The sequence below is a fragment of the Mytilus galloprovincialis genome, chromosome 9, assembly GCF_965363235.1.
Source record: "Mytilus galloprovincialis chromosome 9, xbMytGall1.hap1.1, whole genome shotgun sequence".
In the NCBI taxonomy this organism is placed as follows: domain Eukaryota; kingdom Metazoa; phylum Mollusca; class Bivalvia; order Mytilida; family Mytilidae; genus Mytilus; species Mytilus galloprovincialis.
In genome coordinates, this window is record NC_134846.1 from 34,612,238 (window position 1) to 34,630,295 (window position 18,058).

Genomic DNA, 18,058 nt, shown 5'->3' on the forward strand with positions numbered 1-18,058 from the left:
AGCCGTTTAGTACATTAAACCAAGGGGAAAGTTCTTGCATGAAAGCGGCATTATTATTTATTATTTCATTACATTTAATAGAAAAGGGGCCGGTTTGTGGCAAATAAAATAAAGATTTTTGTAGAAATCCACAGACTTTAAAATAAGAGATTTTTTGTAAGAAAATTTGTGAGTCACTATTAAGTCGAGCGCACCGTGTGTTCTTGAATAATTTGTCCATATTTAATATTTGTGTTAACTAATATCTAAATTTATAAACTTGTAGTGCTACCATTTGGATTTTCTTAAAACAAGTTTATAAATTTAGATATTGGTTAACTTCGAAAAACCACAACTCACTGTCCAACTGTGATCTACTGTAGAATAGTAGATTTATAGATCTACCGATCGTATTCAGTGGCGGATCCAGCCATTTTAAAAAGGGAGGGTTCCCAACCCAGAGTAAAGGGGGGTCCAACTATATACTCCAATTCAAATACATTGATCGTAAAAAAAAGGGGGTTCCAACCCTCGGATCCCCCCCTTTTTTGGATCCGCCAATGGTATTTAGGAATCTCAATATATCAAACCTGCAATAAAAAGCCTAGCATTATCAAATGGAAGGGAGTAATCAATAATTGTCAAAATATTAGTCTGAAAACTACAGTGATTATTACGTGCAAAGGTATTGTAAACGTATATAGAGTAACAAAAACATTTTATTTCTGTTGAAAGTTACTTCCCCTTATCGACATCTTTTAACAATGGCGTCTGAAGAAAATGAAATTTCAAAAACTGGTAAAATGATTAAAATCAGGTTCATCACTTGACCACATGTCATCATCAATGATTTGAGATCTTTGTTTTAATATTGCGATCTTTTTTCCAAAATTATTTTGCACAAAAATATACATATAAATTAAAATCGGACTATTTTTTTTATGTCTTGTCATTTCAGTTTTCCCGAATTTTTGCCTAAGTTTCACTTTTTGATTTAGGGTTGCTAACTTCAAACAAAATGGTTACAAACACTATTTAATAATCGTGTGGAAAATAACAATAGCACATATGGGGAAATGAAACAACAATGTTGATGAACAGAAAATGATGTGTTGCTCTGTGGAAATTACAGTATGGCACGGGTCTCCTTGTGTAATTTTCAACTGCATCATAGACATTTTCATAATATTGGATGTCTGCAACCTTTTTACTAAATCTCCACATGGAATGAATGGGTTAGAGCCATTGTCACATCAACATTAATTAAACAAGTCTTACAAGTTCTACCATTCACTACAAAATTGACCAATTATATTCACAGGAACTTGACCGCAAATGTTAACACTAAAATACCACAAAATCACAAAGTATCTGTAAATTGTCCCCATAGTGGCAGCACAGATAAATTTCACACATACGTGTTATCATATTCTTGACAAACTGAGCTGATATCTTACGTTTCCTTTAGACATGTTAGAACTCAGTACTGAGAAGGGATATAAATGTGCTAATTTTTGTTTGATTTCTTATAATATAATACAGAATAAGCACTTGACATGATGCACAAGTCTCGTCCAAAGTATTAAATCACTTAGACCGAAAACTGACTACGGGATTTAGGCTGTAACTGTTGTTAGTGTAGCGATAAGTGACCACAACAGGGGTCCCGTTTACCTTTTGACCTATTAGATATACTACATTAAAACTATTGTCCTCATACAACAACTGCTTTTCTTAAGTGGTGTCACACATTTCCCACTGGGACTTAATATTACTGGAACTACAAATGAGGTCTCACTAATCATGCTAATTACAAAATGTAGCAACTAGAAGTATGATTTAGTGAAAAGAAAAAAAAAGTAGCTTAAAAATCTATATAAATACATTTTGAAACATACAATAAATTGTCCTTTTTAATGTCAGAAACTAGAGAATTAGTTACTTTTTTTCATTATCAAGGATACATGTATTATTTAAGGTAATATATACATCTGATACATGTACCTTCAAATTACAGCAAAGTATATAATTATAAATAAATAAGCTTTATTTAGGGTCGGCAATTGGTTCAAAGTGAAACAAGGACATAACATAATCTCTAATGAGCTTTTAAACGGCATAAAATAGATGATTGAATCTACATGTGTAGATACTAATGTATGTTTGTATATATAAAAAAGAAGATGTGGTATGATTGCCAGTGAGACAACTGTCCACAAGAGACCAAAATGACATAGAAATTAACAACTATAGGTCACTGTACAGCCTTCAACAATGAGCAAAGCCTATGCCGCATAGTCAGCAAAAAAGGCCCCGAAATGATAAAGTAAAACAATTCAAATGAGAAAACTAACTGCCTTATTGATATAAAAAAAATGAACGAAAAACAAATACAATGTATGTAACATGTAGAGTCAGCAGAGTTAATTTACCAAAGATTAAAGACAAAATTGAAAGAAAATATTAACTTGATTTGTTTCAGACTCAATAGGTCAATTTTAAATGTCTGTAAATCTCTAGTAATGTGTCACAGATTCCAAAATAAGGTCTATCCTTTTTTGGTGTAATCGGAAAATCTGATGGGTCAAACTTTTTCACCATCAAACCAGAAATTTGGTTAGTAATTGCACTTTCATGTGGGTACAGGAAATACACAAATAGTACCACCTAACTTTTTGAGAACCTGAAAAATGATTTATATTACTGGAAAATAAACTTGAGAATGGAAATGGGGAATGTGCCAAAGAGACAACAACCCGACCATAGAGCAGACAACAGCAGAAGGTCACCAACAGGTCTTCAATGCAACAAGAAATTCTTGCACCCAGAGGCGTCCTTCAGCTGGCCCCTAAACAAATATACACTGACTCAGTGATAATGAACCCCATACTAAACTCCAAATTGTACACAAGAAACTAAAAGTTAAAATAATACAAGACTAACAAAGGTCATAGGCTCCTGACTTGGGACAGGCACAAAAATGCGGCGGGGTTAAACATGTTTGTGAGATCTCAACCCTCCCCTTATACCTCTAGCCAATGCAGAAAAGTAAATGCATAACAATATGCACATTAAAATTCAGTTCAAGAGAAGTCTGAGTCTGATGTCAGAAGATGTAACCAAAGAAAATAAACAAAATGACAATAATACATAAATAACATCAGACTACTAGCAGTTAACTGACATGCCAGCTCCGGACTTCAATTAAACTGATTGAAAAATTATGTCTTCATCATATGAATATCAGGCACAATCCTCCCCCTGAGGGGTTTAGTATCATACCATCATAACAAAATGAGAAGAACATAACCTGTGTCATGCCAACAACTGGTTTATTAATAATAAATGTGTTTAGTTCTGATGCAAAGACCCTATAAGTGAATCAATATTAACGCCAAAATATGCAATCTTTAATGACCTGACAACAGTATCGTAACTATATCCCTTCTTAATAAGTCTATTTAAAGGTTTTGTTAGCTTCTGAAGTGAATACTGACATTTTTGTGCTTTATAAAGAATATTTCCATAAAATATTGGATTTGAAATACCTGAACATATAAGAAGTCTGCATGTTGTGTCTATTTTATATAGTTCTCTATGTGCAGCTTTTATATATGATAAAAAAGTAGCCTGTTGGCCTCAAGTTGTTCTGATCCAGTCACTATTACATGTATTAACAAAAATCTTATTCTATGCACAATAAATCTCTAGTTTTATTTTGTTATTTTTTTATATAGTGCAAGACATTGAAGTTGAAACAACAGATCTACAGAACAAAGAATTAGAAAACAAAGAAAAATCAGAAGATACTGGAGGTACATCTAAAGATAACAATAACTGTCCCCAAAATACAGGTATGAATTGAGAAATGAATTAATTATAATATCACATAAATATACGCACATCTAACATGTCTAAAGATAACAATAACTGTCCCCAAAATACAGGTATGAATTAAGAAATGAGATTAATTATGATATCCCCTAAATACACATACATCTAAAGATGACAATAAACTGTCCCCAAAATACAGGTATGAATTGAGAAATGAGATTAATTATGATATCCCCTAAATACACATACATCTAAAGATGACAATAAACAGTTCTCAAAATACAGGTATGAATTGAGAAATGCGATTAAATATGATATCACATAAATACACTTGCATCTAAAGATGACAATAAACTGTTCTCAAAATACAGGTATGAATTGAGAAATGAGATTAATTAAAATAATTATGGATATCACATAAATACACTTGCATCTAAAGATGACAATAACTGTTGCGAAAATACAGGTATGAATTGAGAAATGAGATTTATTAAAATAATTAATGATACATGTACAGTACCATTCAAACGGATCGATTCGATATCGTTTTTTTCCGATTTCCGTGTTTCTCGGAATCACACCAAGTACCGCGGATTTCACTCCCAAAGTCCTCCAAAGATTCTCTCCCAACACCGCGTGGCTGTTAATTGGTTTATTGCCCATCGGATGTACTAAAAATTAACGACGCGTGACAACATAATCGGATTACCCAGATAATTTACCTATGTACATTTAATCGATCTTGATTGCACAGGTGTGCTTTAAAATCACTGTATTAAAAATTGAACAAATGTTTTCCTTTCTTTGACAGATAAAGATGTGACATTATCATTTAGAAGAAGATAATTATTATCTTATATGTTTTTGTCCTATGCCATTATCTTTGAAATAAAACGTACATACGAAAAAGTATGAAGAAAAAACTCGTTATTTTGTGTTTCTATTACAGTCCGGTAAGGTTATACATTGTGTTCTTTCAACAAAGACGATTCTGACACAATTAGAATCTTTTATGACTTACTCAATCAGCAATATCGGTACATTAATTGTTCATTATTTAAAAATCAACTGGCTAATAAAATCTTGTTGTTTTTACGGTAACACGATTCATCGGATCAACAAGTAATTAAACTTAATTTATTGAGCAATGTAAAATATTATGTTTCACCACCTCGGTACATTTATACATACTTGAATAATTTAAATTACGAAAAGAAACTGTAAAGTGACAACTCTGTCGGACAAAGGAAATAACTTTAAGTGATATTGTTAGCGCTCAATCATTTTACGTTTACAAAATATGTTAAAAGTTGTGATGATAAGTAATCCGCTTATGGCTATCCGATAGGTCACTAATCCTTTAATTATTATCAAACCTCACTATTGCCCATCATAATATTCTATCCCAGTTAAATCAGTCATCATTTTATTTGCAAAATTTCCCAACCGCCTGCAATTGGCAGTTCTTTATCATATTGTTGTCATTTGAACACAATTGATCACCCGGGACAATTTCCATCATAACTTCAATATTTCATCAACCATAAATTTATATTATTGACCATGGACGTATAACTAATGTTCAGGTCTACGTCCTTTTTTGAAAGATAAAAACATTAAAATTCAAATAGTCAAAGATGTGTTCTCGTTTATTCAGAAAAGAATTATATTTTAGATTCCGATTAATCAATTGTAAAAGGACCTTCGGGAGCCTCAATACGATCGCACAAAAATGTCGTTCACCTTGAATGAATTTTTCCCACGGTCATCCAGAAAGGTCACCTGAGTTTACTGGTACGCGATATTATTTCCCGCCCTTTAAAAAACTCGTGCTGTGGATAAAATTAATGTTCACTATTTTTAGCATTTAACATTGTTAAGTAAGTCAAGTTCAAGTTCAACTCAAACTACTGATAACTGAGATGTGTATCGTGGAATTGTCTTCGCACGGCAAATAATTGTTTTTAAAATCTTTTAAGATCACTGTTCAAAATACATAAATTTACATTCACTGTGCGAACATAAATATTATACAAAGACGAAATTAATGCAGCTGTGGAAGTATTCCTGTTGTAACCGAAATGTATTATTATCCTACAGTACTGCCAACAAATCGTAAAACGAAAATGCCGTAATTATTAAGCATAACGAATGGTGAATAATATTTTCCCTTTTACTTGCATATATATACAAAACTTTGAGACATGTAATTTTTATGATTTTCTTTAAACTGCTCTCATTAATTTAGCGGAAGTTTCTGGTTCTTTTTACACAAGTATGTCCATTTCGTAAATAAAATATTAATTTACTGGTAAAGACATCGAGGTCAAAATTAAGTAGTTTATATTTTCTATAAAACTTAAATACAATTGAAAGAATTAATAACATTTTGCTTTAAATATTTTATTCATTCCAGCAATTACATAATCGTAAAAAGAAAATGCCGTAGACTTACACAATTATTACGGGGCCATTATTATGCCTAATGAATGGTGAATAAATTTTCCGTTTTACTTGCATATACAAAACTTTTAGACACATAATTTTCAAATAAAGACTTTAACTTTGAAATAGAATATTGGATTTTTCACATATTCCACTATATTTTATAATCCTTTTTTTTTAAAAGCAAGTACATTAAGGTAAAGATATTTTTAGATAAGCAAACAAAAAATACGAAAATATTTTGACTTATTATTACCACAAATTAAACTTAATTAGTATTAAAAGACATTTAAAATTATATACCTGTTTGACAGTTAAACTGATACAGTAGACCTGAAATATAATTCTTTATTACTTCAACCTTTACCTGTCAGGTAATCCAATTACCCTATCAGTCGTGTGCCGGTAGAGATCAAAGGAGGATAAGGGCAATTAATTCCTCGGTGTAGAGAGTGAGCTCGCTATCACAATAAACATTTACCTGATTTTGGGAGAGATTACTCCCAATTTCCTCCCAACAATTTGGGAGGAATATCGGAGTTTTTCGGAGTGACTCCGACATTTTCCTTGGTGTAGGGTGTGGAAGAGTTGGTCCTTTTGAACGGTACTGTATCACATAAATACACTTACATCTAAAGATGATAATTACTGTTGCCAAAATACAGTTATGAATTGAGAAAAAAAGATTATATCACATAAATTCAAATACATGTAATGGCAAGCTTTGGATTTAAAAATTGAAAATTTAACTGTCTTTGGGTGGATTAATATTGTATCACGCTCGATACAGTGATAGAATCTATATAAATAATATATTAGAGGTGTTACATAATAAAGAACTTGAATGTACATATGATTTATAAGATAGTAAACAGAAAATACAAAGCAGTAACACAACACTCATTAGTAACAAATTAAATCTGAATTAATTGTTTTTGTTTTTGTAGATGTAACAACAAATGAATGTGACAGTTCAATCGACACAAGACAGAAAGTAGACTTCAAAGTGATATTTAACAAACAAAAATATGATGTAACATTTCCAATTGATGAAACTATTGCTAAATTAAAATCTCATATTGAAACACTAACAGGTAAGTAAGGTAACATTGTCAAATCTAACAACCGGTAGAGGTTTATAGATAAAAGAAGATGTGGTGTGAGTGCTAATGAGACAGTTCTTCATCCAAGTTACTATTTATAAAAGTAAACCATTATAGGTCAAAGTACAGCCTTCAACATGGAGTCTTGCAATTGGGTCACACCAAACAGCAAGCTATAAAGGGCCCCAAAAATGATTAGTGTAAGTCCATTCAAACAGGAAATCCAACATTCAAATCTACATAAAAAACACTTATAAACCATATCAACAAATGACAACAACAGATTCCTGATTTAGGACAGATGCAAACAAATGCAGCAGGTTTAAATTGTTTTAACAGATGCCCACCTTCACCCTAACCTGAAAGTAATATCATTTGATTCTTAGTCTTTAAACATATTGTGGTCAGGCGTGGAATTAGCCATTGTGTAAAGACAACCATGAAACAAACATACAACTTGATACATAAAAAAATGATAAAGAAAGGGCTTCAACCTCCCATGAACACCCCATTGTTCTCCAAATGGTGGTAAATATTAAAGCAGACTTGAGCTTTAGAATATTAATAATTGAATTGTATGCAGAAAGACATCTTATTTTGCAAACCATGCAATTGCAGTTTTACATTTTTATGTTGAATTAGCATCATTTTATATTTTGATATTGAATATGATTGACCAAAAATCTTGCTATAGTTCAATATTGAAATTCATGTATTTTTATGCCCCACCTACGATAGTAGAGGGGCATTATGTTTTCTGGTCTGTGCCTCTGTCCGTCCGTCCGTCTGTGCCTCCGTTCGTCCGTCCGGTTAAAGTTTTTGGTCGAGGTAGTTTTTGATGAAGCTGAAGTCCAATCAACTTGAAACTTAATACACATGTTCCCCATGATATGATCTTTCTAATTTTAATGCCAAATTATAGTTTTGACCCCAATTTCATGGTCCACTGAACATAGAAAATGATAGTGCAAAGTTCAGGTTAAAGTTTTTGGTCAAGGTAGTTTTTGATGAAGTTAAGTTACATCAACTTGAAACTTAGTACACATGTTCCCTATGATATGATCTTTCTAATTTTAATTCCAAATTAAAGTTTTGACCCCAATTTCACGGTCCACTGAACATAGAAAATGATAGTGGGAGTAGGGCATCCGTGTACTATGGACACATTCTTGTTTTTTTTTGTTTTTTTTTCTTAAGTCACATATTATAGTCAGTCTGCTTTTGTAGGAATAGAGCAAAACAAAAGTTGTATTGAAAAACAAAATAATATGTAATGGTCCAAAACCAAATTACATGTAAACTGAAATAAATGTCAGATGATTAGAAATTTATGAATGTGTTTTCAAATTGAAGTTTCATTTATATAAAAAAAATATCTATTTTCAGGTGTACCATCAGCAATGCAGAAAATTATGTTTAAAGGTAAAGTACTGCTTTCTTTACTTTAAAAATATGACAAATTTATTGCTTCAGCAAAACTAATAAACAATTTGAACATCTGTTTCAGAACTTTTTAGTATACTGTAAACCAAATTCAAGATGAGTTGTATCTACAAAAACACAAACCTTCAGCAGGAAAATTGATTTTGTGACTTATTTTAAAAAATCAAAAAAAAATCATTTTATTAAAAATGAACACTTTATTTACTTACATGTACTGCGGATTCATTTTTTAAGGGTATAGAATTTCATGAATTTTTGAAAACTTTTGTTTCCATGGATATTTGATTTTTTGTTTTTTTAGCTCACCTGGCCTAAAAGGCCAAGTGAGCTTTTCTCATCACTTGGTGTCCGGCGTCTGTCGTCGTTAACTTTTACAAAAATCTTCTCCTCTGAAACTACTGGGCCAAATTAAACCAAACTTGAAGCCACAATCATCATTGGGGTATCTAGTTTAAAAAATGTGTCCGGTGACCCGGCCAACCAACCAAGATGGCCACCATGGCTAAAAATAGAACATAGGGGTAAAATGCATTTTTTAGCTTATAACTCAAAAACCAAAGCATTTAGAGCAAATTTAAAATTGTTTATCAGGTCAACATCTATCTGCCCTGAAATTTTCAGATGAATTGTGCAACCCGTTGTTGGGTTGCTGCCCCTAAATTGGTAATTTTAAGGAAATTTTACTGTATTTGGTTATTATCTTGAATATTATTATAGATAGAGATAAACTGTAAACAGCAATAATGTTCAGCAAAGTAAGATTTACAAATAAGTCAACATGACCGAAATGGTCAGTTGACCCCTTTAGGAGTCATTGCCCTTTACAGTCAATTTTTAACCATTTTTCGTAAATCTTAGTAATCTTTTACAAAAATCTTCCCCTCTGAAACTTCTGGGCCAAATTAATCCAATCTTTGCCACAATCATCATTGGGGTATCTAGTTTAAAAAATGTGTGGCATGACCCTGCCAGTGAACCAAGATGGCCGCCATGGCTAAAAATAGAACATAGGGGTAAAATGTAGATTTTGGCTTATAACTCTAAAACAATAGCATTTAGAGCAAATCTATCTGACAGGGGTAAAATAATCTATTAGGTCAAGATCTATATGCCCTGAAATTTTCAGACAAATCGGACGACCTGTTGTTGGGTTGCTGCCCCTGAATTAGTAATTTTAAGGAAGTTTTGCAGTTTTTGGTTATTATCTTGAATATTATATTTTTATAATAGATAGAGATAAACTGTAAACAGCAATAATGTTCAACAAAATAAAATCTACAAATAAGTCAACATGACCAAAATTGTCAGTTGACCCATTAAGGAGTTTTTTGCCCTTTATAGTTACTTTTTAACTATTTTCTAAAATTTTAGTATTCTTTTTAAAAATCTTCTGCTCTGAAACTGCTGGGCCAAATTTAACCAAACTCGGCCACAATCATCATTTGGGTATCTAGTTTTAAAAATGTGTGGCGTGACCCTGCTTACCAACCAAGATAGCCGCCATGGCTAAAAATAGTACATAGGGGCGAAATGTAGATTTTTGCTTATATCTCTGAAACCAAAGCATTTAGAGCAAATCTGACAGGGGATAAATTGTTTATCAGGTCAATTTCTATCTGCCCTGAAATTTTCAGACAAAACGGACAACCTGTTGTTGGGTTGCTGCCCCAGAATTAGTAATTTTAAGGAAATTTTGCAGTTTTTGGTTATTATCTTGAATATTATAATAGATAGAGATAAACTGTAAACAGCAATAATGTTCAGCAAAGTAAGATCTACAAATAAGTCAACATGACCAAAATTGTCAGTTTACCCCTTAAGGAGTTATTGCCCTTTATAGTCATTTTTTAACAATTTTCATTAAATTTTTGTAAATTTTTTGTAAATTTTTAGAATATATTTTCCACTGTAATTACTGGGCCAAGTTCATTATAGATAGAGATAATTGTAGCAAGAAGAATGTCCAGTAAAGTAAGATCTACAAACACATCATGATCACCAAAACACAATTTTGTCATGAATTTATCTGTGTCCATTGTTTAATATGCACATAGACCAAGGTGAGCGACACAGGCTTTTGAGAGCCTCTAGTTTTTCAAACATTTATTCTACCCTATAGAAAATGTGTAAGGGACAACATCAAAAGTTCAATGTAGGATAAAAAACTTAATTCACATAATTTTTTCACTGACCCTTCCCCCCTCCTTCTTAACTTAATTTGGGAAAAATTGAGTTACCAATAGGGATATATGTAAAAGTCAATTTTGATATACAAAACTTGCAGAATTTTAATCCCCCCAACCCCCAAACTATTTGATTTAAGTTTTTTATCCTACATCCATCTTTTGATGTTGTCCCTAATTTGTTGAACATTTAAATTTTTTGTTCACCTGTACCAATGAAATAGACTTATATGTCAAATTTCTGTGTCTATTTTCAGGGTTAGCAAAAGACGAGTCAACATTAAATGATCTTAAAGTAACCAATGGCGCAAAAGTAATGGTAGTAGGATCAACGTTAAATGATGTATTATCAGTTAGTAAGCCGTCAGAAAAAGAAATTAAAGAAGCCGCAAAGTCAGAAACAAGTTCTAAAGAACCATTATCAAAGTTAAAAGTAAGACAAAACCATCAATTTAAAAAAAATACACATTTGTAGCTTGATATTTGAACACAATATAAAAAGATTGTATGTAAATGTTGTTTAGTGAGAAAATACTTTTGTTTGCTAATTTTAATATTGTCAGAGGAGCCTCCACAAATGAAAACAGACTTACCGCCAATCGTGCTGAAAGTTGTGTTTAACATCAACTATTAATCATAAAATTTGATGCAGCATGATTTAAGGTTAAAAATACTTCAAGCTATATAAAAACAGATTGATCAATGCAAACAGGCATTTCTACATCGACTTAATAAAATTGCTCTCAGCGAAAAAGAAAAAATGATTTTTGTGGGACTCAATGGTTAAAGAAATGAAACAGACTAATAAGTTGAATGAAATAACAGAGGGTAAACTTTAAAAGGACATTTACTAAAATAAGTTGGAGTTGATTTGAACCAGCAGTTGTAGAATAATGTGACTTAGATGTTTTTTCATATTGTTATTTTTTGTCGAGCCTGCAACTTTTGTTGCAGAAAGCTCAGCATAGGGATAGTGATCCGGTGGCGGCGTTAGCTCACTTCTTAAAAGCTTTATATTTTAAAAGGTGGAAGACCTGGATGCTTCATACTTTGTATATAGATGCTTCATGTTACGAAGTTTCTGTCAGTTACATGTCCAGTGTCCTTGACCTCATTTTCATGGTTCAGTGACCACTTGAAAAAAAAGTTCAAATTTTTTGTAATGTTGATTTCTCTCTTATTATAAGTAATAGGATAACTATATTTGGTATGTGCGTACCTTGCAAGGTCCTCATGTCTGTCAGACAGTTTTCACTTGACCTCGACCTCATTTCATGGATCAGTGAACAAGGTTAAGTTTTGGTGGTTAAGTCCATATCTCAGATACTATAATTATAAGCAATAGGGCTAGTATATTCAGTGTATGGAAGGACTGTCAGGTGTACATGTCCAAATGGCAGGTGTCATCTGACCTTGACCTCATTTTCATGGTTCAGTGGTTATAGTTAAATTTTTGTGTTTTGGTCTGTTTTTCTCATACTATATGCAATAGGTCTACTATATTTGTTGTATGGAATGATTGTAAGGTGTACATGTCTAGCGGGCAGATGTCATGTGACCTTCACCTCATTTTCATGGTTCAGTGGTCAAAGTTAAATTTTTGAGTTTTGGTCATTTTATCTAATACTATATGCCTTAGGTCAACTATATTTGGTGTATGGAAATATTTTATGATCTTAATGTCAGTCACGCAGGTTTTATTTGACCATGACCTCATTTTCAAGGTTCATTGCACAGTGTTAAGTTTTTTGTGTTTTGATCTATTTTTCTTAAACTATAAGTAATGGGTCAACTATATATGTTGTATAGAAGCATTGTTAGCTGTACATGTCTGCCTGTCATGGTTCATCTGACTTTGACCTCATTTTCAAGGTTCATTGGTCTTTGTTTAGTTATCTTGGTTAATGTTAAGTTTATGTGACAGTTGTAATAAAGCTTAGCTTTATACTTAGGACTATCAACATAATATCAATGATTAGTATAGAAGGCGAGACATTTCAGCGTGTGCACTCTTATTACTGATTATTAATTATCCAATACTATTAGGGCTATTCCAGAAAAAAATGTATGGGGGGGGGGGGGGGGTTGGAAGGCACATTATATTAATAATACATGGGTGATGGCTGTCAGAGCAACTTTTCACACTATAATGCACTATAATTCTCAATTACAATTGTCTGGGTCGTGGGTGCTGACAAAAACTGCCTTCCAACCCCCCATACATTTTTTTCTGAAATAGCCCTTACAAATATATTGTTTACAGACTGTAAACTGTGTCATATTTGATAATAAAATATCTTTCTGCAGAGGCATGTTCTATTTGTTATGGGGAACTGACCAAACTTCTTTACAATTCTCCGTCTTTATATGAACTCCATTTAAAGGGGAGAGAGAAAAGTATTTTATTTAGAAGCTGATATGCTCAATTTTTTGGTATACTGGTCTTTGGGTTTTTTATTTGCCAAAATGTACAGATCAAAAAATTTGGAGCAGTTGATTTTGCAAAATATCAGAAAAGTAGATTTGTGTTACTGTTCCACAATGCTCCTATTACTGACATGGCAAAACTGCTCTCAACTGAGAAGCCAAACTCAAGGATTGTTAAGGCTAAAAAGTATTACATGTGTTTCCGCTAACGTGTTGAAAAAAAGTAGGGTAGGTAGGTAGGCAATATCATTTTATTTTACAAACATTTTTTAGCTGGTAACTACTAGGGAATCAGTCTGACTTTAACAGTGCTTGTTCCAAAATGGCATCAACAGTGTTAGGGTAGGCACTAAAAATAAGGGTAGGTAGGGTTGTGGAAACACATGTAATATTTTTTTTTTGGCCTAAGTGGTCATTGAATGAAAGACTATCAGCTTTTCAGGCAATGCATGTCTATCTGAAGGTCTGGCATCTTTTAAAGTTAGGGAAAAAAATATAAGAATTGAAAAGGTATAGAAAGATGACCTTGAAATATAGCAATAGCAAGAACGAACACACTAGACATTGTCCACAGCAACAATACACTAACCTCAGAATCAAATTATTTACTAAGACTGACCTCTATTTTTTGTTTGCTGATTGACCATATTTTATTAGTAAAATGTGAATCATTACATGTGAATCTATTCAGGAACATAAGAAAGTATTAGACAAATATGGGAAGCCTGATGATGCATTACCAGGACTGAAAAATGTTAAAGAACCACTACCACCAACACCAGTAGCAGGAATGTGCAATAAATCGGGAGGAAAAGTTAGACTTACGTTTAAATTAGAATTAGACCAAGTATGGATTGGTACAAAAGGTAGGGATAGAAAAACAAAATAAACACTTATTTCCTCCTAAGAGTATATTTGAGGATATATGGGCTAGAGGTATAGGGGAGGGTTGAGATCTCACCAATAAAATTGAGAATTGAAATGGAAAATAGAACCTAACTCAAGAGTAGAAGGGGATAAACATGTTTTGTTTGATCTCAACCCCCCCCCCCATCTATACCTCTAACCAATGTAGAATAATCAAAAACACACAGCAATATGCACAATAAAACTCAGTAACTCTGCATACTATGTTGTGCTGATGACCCATTGGTGGCCTTGGGCAGTTTTCTCCTCTTTCTGGTTGGGTTGTTGTACTAGTTCAAAATGTAAAGTTTCTAATTAAAAGCATGGTTAAAGAAGTGTTTTTCAAATCAGATAAGATAACACATCATAACTTGCTTAACCAAATTAGATACCGGCAGTATACTGTAAATTTATAATTTATTTTAGTTCATTTATTATAATGAAAGCAAATGTTGCACAATTGACACAAAAGCAAGTTTAATTATGAGTCTTTTGTAGATGAAACGCGCGTCTGACATTTATATAAAATTTTAATCCTGGTATCTATGATGAGTTTATTTGTAACGTTTTTATCATTGTGAAAAAATAAGTTGTCAGAATAATAAAACCTCACATTACAAATTTTCATAGTTTTAATTAAATTAAATTAAATTACTGTAAATTTATAATTTATTTTAGTTCATTTATTATAATGAAAGCAAATGTTGCACAATTGACACAAAAGCAAGTTTAATTATTGCTATTTCAGGTAATACTGAATACAATAGACCATTTTCATATTACCGACTTTTGACTCCGGGTTCTATATAGGTTACTTACTCTGTGGTTAAACATCCTGCTACTCTGTCAATTACAAGCAGCCAAAAGAAGTTTAATCAAATATATAAACAGTGCTTGACCAAGTACCAGGATGTCCAACTGCAGAGAAGGTCACCTGTCAAAAAGATATAAATTACAGAGACAAAAGTCAGTGATATGAAAATGGTCTATTGTATTCAGCATTACCTGAAATAGCAATAATTAAACTTGCTTTTGTGTCAATTGTGCAATATTTGCTTTCATTATAATAAATGAACTAAAATAAATTATAAATTTACAGTAGTTTAATTTAATTTAATTAAAACTATGAAAATTTGTAATGTGAGGTTTTATTATTCTGACACCTTATTTTTTCACAATGATAAAAACATTACAAATAAACTCTATCATAGATACCAGGATTAAAATTTTATATAAATGTCAGACGCGCGTTTCATCTACAAAAGACTCATCAGTGACGCTCAAATCAAAAAAATGTTTAAAGGCCAAATAAATTACAAACATTTCTGAATTTACAGTATCATGATATTGTAAATGAAATGTTGATGGTTTTCTCTGGTCATACTATAAATAAAAGAAGATTGGGGTTATACATCAAGGAGACAGAAACCCAACAACATTAAAATGCTATTGTGATGCTATGAAATGAGCTATCAAACATCTTGTACAACAATAAAGTCTTTTGTTTTATTATTATATCTTCTATTTAGTTTAAAACTTTTGTAAAAGATGATTTACACAGGTTTTCTATTCAAAATGTTCACATAAGTCATGGTTTAAACTGGTTTTCTGTTCAATATGTTCACAAAAATTCTAGTTTAGACAGGTTTTTCTGTTCATCATGTTCACAGAAGTTGTGGCTTTTAACAGGTGATCAGTTCACCATGTTCATACAAATTATGGTTTAGACATTTTCTGTTCAACGTGTTCACAAAAGATGTGGTTTATATAAAGAAGAAGATGTGGTATGATTGCCAATGAGACAACTGTCCACAAGAGACCAAAATGACACAGAAATAAACAACTATAGGTCACTGTACGGCCTTCAACAATGAGCAAAGCCAATACCGCATAGTCAGCTATAAAAGGCCTCAAAATGAAAATGTAAAACAATTCAAACGAGAAAACTAACAGCCTTATTTATACATATAAATTGAACGAAAAACAAATATGTAACACATAAACAAACGACAACCACTGAATTACAGGCTCCTGGCTTGGGACAGGCACATACATACATAATGTGGCAAGGTTAAACATGTTAGCGGGATCCCAACCCTCGCCTAACCTGGGACAGTGGTATACAAAATAGGAACGAACTATAAAAATCAGTTGAAAAAGGCTTAACTCATCAGATGGACAAAAATACAAGTGGATGTGGCCGGGTACTTGAACATCCCAACAACAAAAAGACACTAGGAACAGATCTGAGTGTACTGGCAGTTATCTAACAGCTAGTTCAAATCCACTAACAACTAATAAAAAAATCATGCATCTAAGACTAAATTATCAATTCATACATATCCAACATCCAATGGATTTAGTGTAAATACGTCATAAACAGTCAGAGAAAAATATGACCTTGTACAATGCCAAGATACAGGTATCAACAGATTGTAGATCATGTTCACACAAGTTGTGGTTTATACAAGTTTTCTGTTCATAGTGTTCAGAAACACAACAATGTCAATTGCTCAATTTTATGTTTGTTTTTTTTCAAGAAAGAACAGAAAAACTTCCAATGAATTCCATTAAAGCTGTCCACAGTGAAGCAATTGTTGGTCATGAAGGATATCATATATTGGTAAGAGTAAGAAAATGCTGTCTTGAAATAAATTTCAATGAATAAATTTATCTTTTTTTGTAAGATATAATTGGAGTAACTAAAACAGCTAAAGAATAAAATAAAAATAACTAACAAGATAGTAAAATAATGGCCAAATATATAGAAAAGGGATATAAAAAGTCAAAAGTGGAAAACTAACAATGCAGGGCAAAAAAAACGAAAAACAAAAAAAGGTCAAATATTGGAACACAAAACACAACATAGAAACTTTGAGACTGAGAAACATGAAACCCCCTTCAAACTTAGGGGGATCTCAGGTGCTCTGTAAGGATGAGCAGATCGTGCTCCAGCACACTTTACTGATTAAGTCTAATTTGGCAGTTCAAACTCAACGAAAGAGGACAGGATTGTAGTAACAACATTTAGAACATATCCTTCGAAGATTTACTGAATCAATAATAAAAATCAATTACATGTAATACTATTGGTTTGCTTCAAATTGTGTTTTTTTTTTTTTTTTTTAGGGTATACAGTTGGGTCCGACAGAAGCCTCAAATTACTGGATTTACTGGGTCCCCGCCCAGTATGTTGATGCTATAAAAGACACTATTCTCGGAAAATGGCAGTTATTCTGACGCAGGAATTGTGATAGGATTGGCATTACTTTCCATATACCATGGAGGGCAGTTAAACTGTTGTCCTGTGGTGTTCTCAGATTGTGATAAAAACTATGGCGTTCTTTGAATTTAATTCAAAATAAAACGTTTACCAAGCTATAGATATGCTTTTGATGTTATATCTGAAGAGATTTCAGTAGTTATCTTGTCATTTGTATTGCTTTCAATGAATGTTTCAGAATTTTAGACATACAGTACACACAGAGAGGATGTAATCTCATACTCCCAACACTGATTCTGGTGTCACACTGTGAAACACAGATTTCCCTCCCAAAAAACACCAAATAATTACTCCCATCTGGAAGGGTTTTATGACCTGTTGATTGCAGGTAAAAGTAATAAAAATCAACAAATCGTGACTGCATGATCTGAGTGACACATAATTACATGTCAACTATTCTCTCACTTCTTCCTATTTCATTGTATTTCAATCATTTCCTATTTAGTTTTATTTCT

At 32.3% G+C, this 18,058-nt stretch overlaps 1 protein-coding gene across 2 annotated transcripts; it reads left to right on the forward strand.

The window, feature by feature from the left end:
• The first annotated feature begins 683 nt into the window (after positions 1-683).
• On the forward strand, positions 684-17,703 carry LOC143044879 (ubiquitin domain-containing protein UBFD1-like). Of its 2 annotated transcripts, none has more exons than XM_076217100.1 (8): positions 684-777; positions 3,717-3,833; positions 7,206-7,352; positions 8,748-8,783; positions 11,245-11,420; positions 14,106-14,280; positions 16,861-16,943; positions 17,450-17,703. In XM_076217100.1, exons 1-8 carry the CDS (start codon positions 744-746, stop codon positions 17,558-17,560), a joined length of 879 nt encoding a protein of 292 aa, XP_076073215.1. In that variant the 5' UTR covers positions 684-743; the 3' UTR covers positions 17,561-17,703. The 2 variants fall into 2 exon arrangements, with proteins under 2 accessions (XP_076073215.1, XP_076073216.1); XM_076217101.1 differs by having other exon boundaries at positions 3,717-3,794.
• Positions 17,704-18,058: the final 355 nt, after the last annotated feature.